Source organism: Bidens hawaiensis, unplaced genomic scaffold (genome assembly GCF_021521415.1).
Source record: "Bidens hawaiensis isolate Kalapana, Puna unplaced genomic scaffold, B.hawaiensis_p1.1 tig00011610_1, whole genome shotgun sequence".
In the NCBI taxonomy this organism is placed as follows: Eukaryota; Viridiplantae; Streptophyta; class Magnoliopsida; order Asterales; family Asteraceae; genus Bidens; species Bidens hawaiensis.
The window spans coordinates 114,397-124,481 of record NW_027491906.1 but is presented as its reverse complement, the minus strand read 5'-3'; the positions used below and the strand labels follow the sequence as shown (position 1 = coordinate 124,481).

Genomic DNA, 10,085 nt, shown 5'->3' with positions numbered 1-10,085 from the left:
ATCTCTCCAATCTGCGTTAGGAACTCGTTTGGACATGAGTACTGCATATCATCCTCAGACTGACGGACAGTCTGAGCGAACCATTCAAACCCTTGAGGATATGCTCCGATCTTGTGTTCTTGATTTTGGAGGTAATTGGGATTCGCACCTGCCTTTAATCGAGTTCTCTTATAATAACAGCTATCACTCCAGCATTGGTACGGCCCCATTTGAAGCACTTTACGGTCGAAAGTGCCGTTCTCCGATTTGTTGGAGCGAAGTGGGTGAAGTACAAATCACAGGACCCGAACTAGTTCAAGAGACAACCGATAAGATCGCCAAGATCCGTGATCATCTGCTGACTGCCAGAAGCCGACAGAAGAGTTACGCAGATCGCAGGCGGAAGCCTCTCGAATTTCAAGTTGGTGATCTTGTTCTCCTCAAAGTGTCGCCCTGGAAGGGTGTTGTCCGCTTTGGGAAGAAAGGTAAGCTTGCTCCTCGATATGTTGGACCATTTAAGATCCTCGCGCGTGTAGGAAAAGTTGCCTACAGACTTGACCTGCCGCCCGCGCTCAGTAATGTGCATCCAACGTTCCATGTATCCAATCTCAAGAAGTGTTTAGCCGACGAGAACCTTCACATTCCACTTGATGAAGTTCAAGTTGATGAATCTATGCATTTCATTGAGAAGCTTGTTGAGATTATGGATCGCGAGGTTAAGCAAACCAAGCGCAGTCGCATCCCTATCGTGAAAGTTTGCTGGGAGTCCAAGCGCGGAGCCGAGTTTACATGGGAAAGGGAAGATCAAATGAAGATCAAGTACCCGCACCTGTTCTCTGCGCAGCCTACTTCGAGATAAATTTCGGGACGAAATTTCTTAAAGTAGGGGAGACTGTGACATCTGCCCCGATCCGACCCGACCCAGGTACCCGTTTTCCGATCCGATTCTTTTTATGATTTAAAATTTAATTATTTTCTTTTAAAACTTGACATTTAAAATATATTTTCCCTCCCGCCTCTTTCTCTCTCTTCCTTTCCGCCGTCCCGTCCCTCTTCTTCTGTTTCTTTCCGCCTTCTTTTCTCTCTTGTCGCCGTCCCGCCCTAGTCTTGAACCCCTTTTTCTCTTAACTCTTCGTCCTTTGTTTCTTCCCGCCTAAGGATGTCTGCGCAGCTCCACGCGCCAGACTCCTTACAAGGAAGCCTGCGTGAAGACCGTCTGTTGCTGCGATACGCGAGGCGAACTGTCCCCGCAGCGCGCTAAGGATTATAGTTCTTCCCGCGACGCGCTTAGAATTGAAGTTCTTCCCGCGGCGCGCTTAGAATTGTAGTTCTTCCCGCGGCGCGCTAAGGTTGGTTCTGTCTGCCTTCGCGCTCGCGCACTCTTGACTTTCTGTGTCTGCCTTCGCGCTCGCAGCGCTCGAGCCTTCTCGCGCTAACCCCTTTGAGTCTTTTCTTCTGTTTAATCCAGCTGTTTACTTTTGTGATGTCTTATCTTCTGTGCCTTTGACCTGACCTATCTTATGTCTGAAAAGCCACTTTCGGCGCAGCATGCGCACCAACCCCATTGGTTGACAGAAAAAGTGACTGACATTATCTTTTGAGATCTGCTTTTCCATGCTTTGACCAGTACCTTTATCTGACCCTCCCATGCCTGTTTACTGTTCCCTGTCAGCTTTCTCTTGTCCCATGCAGCTGCCATATCTTTTGGTATCTTTTGCTTTTGGAACCTTTTTGCTTTTGTTATCTTTTGCTTGATCCTGTTAAAGATCTTTTCCTCTTTTCTAGGGATTGTGTTCCCTAGGGTTTCCCTATAAATAATAATGCTACTTTCTTAACACTACACACACAAACACTTATTATCTTTCTCTTCCTTGCTCTCTACCGTTGATCCTCTGCCATCTCCTCTCTCTGCCTTCGTCTTCTCTCCTGTTCTGCCCTGATTTCCGGTAATATATAATATATAATATATAATAATTTACTTATTAATTATGCTAACTTATAATCAAGACTTAAAACAAATCATTAAAACGATAATCTTTAATTATAGGATAACTTTGCTTGTTAAGAGTTGGTTCTTGCTTTATCTTACACCGCGCCGTTATCAAGTGAGTAATCTCGTACCTAATCCCTTTTTATTTTTAATGTTTTGGGATGTTCATGTGTTCGTACAAACTTGAGTCTTAAACTGGTTTATGAACTTTAGTCGCCCAGTATCCCATGTGTTGAGGACGTTTACTTGGCTGTTTATTTGTATGTGTGTATCATTAACCGCTTTGTTCGGCCTATTCCGAAGTTTTCATGGATCCATTAGATGAACACGGGAGACCTATCGTTTACGGTTTTCTTTGTTTACACTTGCACAGATGTTTTCTTGTTTTTGTGCTCAATTGGGAGCACGGATTGAACTATGAACTATGATCTATTTAGGCTTGATCACAATCTGATTACACCCTTGTTAAACACCAGACATACACGTGTTGCGCGCAGTGATTATTGTTATCTATTATTATCTATTAAACTTGATTTCTCACCAACACGCAAGTGTTTGACGTTTATTTTAACACATGTTCAGGTTTGCTGTAGCTGTTTTTGGAGCTTGTGGACACGTAGGACGTTTTTACTTTTGGACCTAGATTAAAATGTATCAAGACAAGTTATTGTTGTTCGAATATTTTTGCCTTTTAAAATATTGATTTATGTTATCTTGTGTTTACGTTGCGCGTGCGTGAATGAATATATTTATTAAATATTGACACCCAATAGTGTCACGAGTAATGAAACAATATGTGGCGCCCCGATGTATAATCCGCCTTTGGTCGGGGTGTTACAGTTTAAGAGCTATCTGGGTATGGTGAGATCTTTACCCGTGAATTCGAGTCAAATGCGTGAGAAACCTTCATTTACAAACAAAGCAATCTGATAGCTTGAGAGAATGGTTGTTTTACATTTTTTCGTTTTTTAATATTTATTTTTTTTATTTTAATTTTCTTTATTGTAAGAAAGTTAATAATATACTTAGGAGTTGATGATAAAAGGGTTTCATAATAAATATGTTATAACCCGTTTAAAAACTATCTGGATTTGGTGACCCATGACCCGCTTATGTTTTTTACTATAAAATTGTTTATTAATTATATATAATATCCTTTTCTTTTTAAATTGAATATTAAATTTTAGTAAATCCCTATTTTATAGGATTTTCATATCAAATAATTGGTAAGATTAATTTTTAATTTAATGAGATGTTATAACCCGTTTAAGAGGTATCTGGTTTTGGTAAGACCCATATCCATGAATTTAGGTTAAATCAATGAGAGACCACCATTTAAAAATCAAATAATTTGATGGTTTCCATAAAAGAGGGGAGCGACCACATTGCGACACATAGGATTTTGGGGTTTCGTTTATATATATTATAGATAGATTTGTGAAAGTTAAAATAAATGGTTTCAATGGTGGATCCGTAAATCGGGCTGAAAACAAGACAGGCCAAAATGATTACATTAAACCCTATAGTAAGTAATTAATTATTCATTAGTTCGAAATCTAAAGATGTATGTATGCAACACAAACAAACATGGATCCAACGGCAGTTTATTACACAAAATAAAACAAAGAAACAGAAATAAAAAATAAAATAAAATACTGAGTGATTCAGAGTGAGAGATCAGCCAAATCAAAAGTTCTTTCAACCGCTTTGGTCCACGAGGCCCACTTCTTATCCCTCACCTCCTGACTTAAAACCGGCTTAAAAGTTGTATCTTGCTTCATTCTCTCCGCGTTCTCAAATATTGTCGCTTCTGTCCAAACTCCAACAGCTAAACCCGCTGCATACGCGGCACCCAGAGCTGTCGTTTCTATGTCCGCTGGTCTCACCACCGGGTTACCCAGCAAGTCGGCCTGTGAATTAGTTATACACAATTTACAAATATTAAATGACATGACAAGATTAAAAGACCAAATATTAAATGGGTTGAACCCATTAGTCCATTACCCTACTTGCCCGGCCCGCCCATACCTGAATCTGCATAAGCAAATTATTAGCAGTAGCCCCGCCATCAACCCGAAGCAAAAACTCCCCCTTATCATTCTTCTTCTCCCCCTTTTCACCCGCATCTTTATGCATCGAAGCCAACACATCCTTCACCTGAAAACACATACTCTCAAGAACCGCACGCGCAATATGCGACTTATTCGTAAACCGCGTCATCCCAACCAACACACCACGCGCATCATCCCGCCAATACGGTGCAAACAACCCGTTAAACGCTGGCACAAAATACACCCCACCTGTCGAGTCAACTTTTCCCGCCAAATCCTCAATTTCCCGAGCCGTCTTAATAATCCCCAAACTGTCCCTAAACCACTGAACCGCTGCACCCGCGATCGCAATCGAACCTTCAAGCGCATAGTTCGTGGGCGCGTCTTTTCCGAGCTTGTAAGCCAGAGTGGTCAACAACCCGTGTTTTGACTTGATCACTTGCTCACCCGTGTTTAACAGAATAAACGCACCCGTTCCGAACGTGCTTTTCGCTTCACCTGTTTTACACGATTGGCCCAACATGGCAGCATGTTGGTCGCCTAAACAACCCGAAATCGGGACACCGGGAATCAACCAGCCTTTGGCTATGTGACCTATAACCTCGGCATTGCTTATGATTTTTGGGAGGATGTTTTTTGGGATTTTTAAGGTTTGTAGTGTCGACTCGTCCCAGTTGAGGGTTTTCAGGTTCATGAGCATGGTTCGTGAGGCGTTTGAGACGTCGGTGACGTGTAGGCCGCCATTAACACCGCCGGTTAAGTTCCAGATTAGCCATGAGTCTATGGTTCCAAAAAGAGCATCCCCTTTGTTTACAGCTTGTTTTACAGCATCAACATTTTCAAGAAGCCAAAGGAGCTTGAGTGCACTAAAATATGTGCTTATTGGCAACCCGCATGATTCTAAGAAGTGGGTTTTTCCTCCTGATAATTCTTTCTCTAGTTTCCTGCAAAGATAGATTATTTTTTGTGATGAATGCATATTAATAATCCTTTTCTTGGGGCTAAAATATGTCTGCTAAACGGGTCGTGTTTGCAGATTAACAGTTAATAAGGGTGCGCAAAAACCGAAATAGCTTAACCCAAACAAACGAACCAAACCGAATTCATAGATTTACATTTTCTATTTTGGATTTTAAGTTATTTATATTAATTTAAAAAATAAAGTAAACTAAATATTTTAACCTAAATGTATAATAGTCAATTAATTATTAATTAACAAAAATATTAGGTCTCAAGTTCATTACTTTGGGCCACTTTTCTCCTAAAAGAATTTCAAGCCCAAATGGTTAACCGAAACATCCAAAACACAAAGAAATTTATTTTTTTGATATATCTCATTTCTCAAGCAATTATTTTAAACTAAATCAATTTGATTTTAAACTACTACACCTGGTCATGGGGAGATTAGTTATTTATTTATTTATTGATCGTCTTTAGTCTTCAGTGCATACTTCAAAAAGGCTTACAACCCGCATATTACCCACCATACCCCAGTTCAAAACCTAGAACATGACGTTTTTAACCATGTACCTTTTCAAAATCGTTAGTTTATAAAGGAAGAGTTGCGAAATGATAAACTATGGTTCATTAATATAATATATTTACATAAGTTAACATACCAAAAACGAAAGAATAAAAGAGGAATAAAAAAGTTAAAGGCTTGGGGCGGTCACATTAATACACATTGATTTTTAAGTCAAGAAATTAATCAACTCTTATAACTGGGCCCAATTTTTCGACGAAAACAAAGTTCTTTGTTATAATCACAAGAACTTGTCCTCACACGACACCTTTTGAGCCCTAAGCTTAAAAGGTTGAACAGATGAACGCAATTTTTTGTATTAACTTTAATTTTAAAAAGGTGAGTTTTTTTTACCAATGAGTTGAAGACTGCAAGGGCTCAAATTCGAATCCGATCCCGCTCTTAACTGCGCACCAACCGGTTTGGTTTTTACATATTCCAAACCGGTTTGGGTCAAACAGGTTCGGTTTTGAAACCGGTTTAAGCATAGAAGTAGCCAAACTGATCTGGACCGGTTCGGTAGGATTTAAACAGTTTTATCCGATTTAAGACGGAAAAAAAACGATTTTAAAACCAGTTTGATTGAAAAATACACAAACCGCTATATGTACCAGCAATTTGGTTCAATTTGAGAACCGGTTTGAAAACCAAACAAGTTCAGTTCTCGGTTAACTGGTTTATTTATTGATATTTAAAAAGGAAAAATAAAATCCATTTCCAAAAGCAAAATCCGTTTTTAACTTTTGAGCAATTACCAGCATAATCAACGAACATGAATAATAATAATGGGTTAGGTTCAAATAAAAAGTTTGATTTTCCTAAGAAGACTAGAAAGGAGGGTATTTTATTCTAACACTTTAATATCAAAACCCACTTACTTTAATGTCAAAACCCACTTACATTAATTTTCAAAAACCCACTTACATAAAACCCAATTACATCTTTACTCATCTCCTACAACCACCACCACTCCACCGCCCACCGCCACCACAACCGTCACCCACCGCGATCACCTCGTCAGAAAAGTCCAAAAAAACACTATAAAAACACAATGGAAAAAAACACTATGAAAAAAAAACACAATGATAAAAACACAATTGTATGACACAATTTAAAAAAACAATGGAAAAAACACAATAAAAAATACTATTGCATAATATAAAAGATAAAAAGACACTCGCTATTATGGTGAATTTGTTTTTCAATAAAAATGTAGTAAAAAAAAGTTATGGACGTTTTAAAATGGCATGTGACTTTCATGTGGAGAAAGAAAGAACAAATGTATTATTCCTTTTATGTCTATACCCTTTACCTTATGTTCACACTTGATTTCCCCTGTAACTAATCTCAACCCTACATTAAATCAACGGATAAGATATTGCTTCTTATCATTCTTACAAAAACTACACTTCTATTCTAACCTAACCCAAATAATAATAATAATAATAATAATAATAATCAACCTGCAAATAGATGTGGTTCTAACGTCCATCCAAACAATGGCGTTATGCAGAGCAACCCCCGTTGATTTACTCCAAACCACCGTCGTTTCCCTCTGATTCGTTATCCCGATCGCCTTCAAACCCTTATCAATATTATGGCCGTCAGCTGTGGCCTTATCAACCGCCTTCGATATGCACATCTTCACACTCTCGATGATCTCCATCGGATCATGCTCCACCCACCTGCAACCATTCAATCAATCATCAAACAAATTGGATCAATCAACGAAGTGGGTGTTAATAAATTACCCTGCTTTAGGGCAGAACTGGGTGAATTCGACTTGATGGGATCCGACGGATTTGGCGGTTTTGTCATAGATGATGAATCGGGTGCTGGTGGTGCCTTGATCGATTGATCCCACGAATGATGCTGCTTCGGTTTTCGCCATTTGGGAATTGAATCAATGAATGAATATTGTTGAAAGGTGTCTGTGAATTTATAATTTCTTTTGTTGAGACTTTTGGGGATTTTTTTTTTTTAAATATTTTATCTTTTTTTTTTTTTGAAACAACAAATCCCTCTAACCTTGCATTTGCAAGGATTTGAACCCACCACCTCCATTTTAAAAGGTGGACACCATACACCACTAGACCATTAGGTCATGGGTTAAATATTTTATCTTTAATGGTGGTTTTTAAAATAGTCATGGTTGACTTGTAGATAAGATTTTGAACTTAAAAGTGGGTTATCCGTGAAGGAAATTATGTGTATTAATGAATATTTAATAAGGTTAGATAAATGTTTGTAAAATTTCGTAAATTAGCTTATGGATATTTATAATTTAGAAACAAAAATTATTCAATATTTGTTTCTATTTGTATTTATGATATGATTAGATTAGATAAGATTATAGGGAGCGTAACCAATATCAAATAGTCTATTTGATATAGAGATAGAAATTAAATATGTTAAGGGAAAGAGATAAAAATGGTTAAAAAGCAATCGTACCCTTATTTTCTAGAAAAAAGAAATAAACATATTTAATGGATATAGAGATAAGCGTTTGTGTGGTTCTTTAATTAAAATATGTTACTTGTTACTTATCTCTTAAACGCCTTTATAACTAATGACTTCAGGTTTATAAACTTTATTAGATCATGTATAGGGCTTCCGCAAGAAGGTGTGTTGCTAGTCACAATGATAATTAGCAATGTGAACACCACCACGTGCATGAAGGAGGGTGCGAGGGCAAGATATTTGAACGTCCACTGGGTGTAAGGCGATGGCTTTAGGTTTTCTTTAAGTCTTTAAATTATTGACTAATTATTAAAACAATTATTTATCTCTACCTCACCTCACAGTCAAATTTCACCTTATCAATACACCATACTTGATCTAAAATGTGAAATCCGCACCGCCTACGTGACGAACTTACATCTTACAATTGACACCTCTCAATTCCCATAGCATATAACCTTAGGGTTTTTTCATATTATGGGCTTAGATGTCATTAGAATTTTACTACTTAAAGTTATCGAAAATATTTCACCTTAAAAGTAAAAATAAAGGGAGTTCATACAATCATAACCATTCAATGTTTATAATATTCCAATTATTAGTGGTTATCGCTCAAATATAGTTTGGTGGTGTTTGAAGCCTAGGGTGTTAGACTGTTAGTAGCTAGGGACGTTGACTGGTTTCCAATTAGGTAACCTCAACTCGTATCTCCAAACCACCCCTAATACGAGTTCTTCATTCGGGTAAGCGATTCGGTTTCATGAAGCCAAAGACCAAGAGAATAGAGAGAGTGGGATTGACCAATCAAACATTTCTTTATTTTGTATTTTGTATATTTCTCCTTCAAGGCTTTAACAATTTTAATGCACCCTTAATAAATCTTCATATGCACTCTTAAGTCTGAGATGATTCTCTCATTAGTTCATTTATCTTCATAAATCTCCATCACTCTTATACAATTTAAAAATAACTCTAAGAGCAAAAATTTTATTTGATGAATTGTTTAAAGTATTCAAATTCAAACTATCTTCTTCATGCCATATAAAATAATTTCATTTGATACCTTAGATTGTCATTTAAGAAGCTTTTTAAAATTCTAACTATGTACTTCAAACATAAATTAATCATAAGCATTTATGGATCATTTATAAGAAAAGTATAAAACCAATACAACACTATGAAATTCTGTCAACAACTAATTGACTATGTGTTTATGCGCAGGTCTTTTTCTAATAAAATAAAAAAATTAAAAATATATGCATGCCAAGTGAAAATTGGACGATAAAAATTAGTAATCAATACAATTTATACTAGTGATAAACTATATAATATCCATATTAAATATAGTTATTGGTTGAACATAACTTCCCCTATTTATTATTTTTTATACTTTTTTCTTTCATATTTTCTTTTGTTTGATATATTTTTTAAGCTTTTTGTTAATTTAATATTTAACATTAATTTATACGTATTCTTTCTACTTGGGTCTATAAAATAGATCTTATAAAATAGATACCTTTACCATAACGAACCGACACGAACCGATTCCGATTAAACGACATCAGTACCAGAATCGATACTATCAGATCCGGTATCAATATTCATTTTTATAGTTTCCAGTCGATGTAAAATACATGTTGATATCCTTTTAATCATATCATAATTTTATTATTAGGATTTTCTCTTTGGTTGCTAACTTACTATAGCAAAGTAAGTACTGATATTGTAACGAACTAACCGATATCGTCCGAATTCCTACCGCGTCTATGCTATGATGGGCGGGTTCAATTCTATTAGTTAAAATTAACAATAAAAGATAAAAATATGTACGTCATGATTTATAGATCACAAGAACCTTTGGCTTTAAATCTGTTTTTCCATGAAAGTTTGGTGTTTGGCTTTTTGGGTTACCTTTTCATGACATGTGATAAAAGGTTAGATCATCTTCCCCACCAATTTATCCGCTCTGTGTGATATAAAAATAATTATGAAAATGACCCAAAAAAAAGTGTCAATAGTTATTTTATTTTATATTAAAAACATGTTTTGTTGGTTAAGGTAAAGAGAATATTCAATTCAATGA

At 36.6% G+C, this 10,085-nt stretch overlaps 1 protein-coding gene across 1 annotated transcript; it reads right to left on the bottom strand.

Annotated features, from left to right (window-relative positions):
* Nucleotides 1-3,633: 3,633 nt before the first annotated feature.
* LOC143538367 (glycerol kinase-like) lies at nt 3,634-7,433 on the bottom strand. Its single transcript, XM_077031941.1, has 4 exons — nt 7,294-7,433; nt 7,006-7,227; nt 3,998-4,964; nt 3,634-3,879 (listed from the first exon to the last, which is right to left on the bottom strand). Exons 1-4 carry the CDS (start codon nt 7,431-7,433, stop codon nt 3,634-3,636), a joined length of 1,575 nt encoding a protein of 524 aa, XP_076888056.1.
* Nucleotides 7,434-10,085: the final 2,652 nt, after the last annotated feature.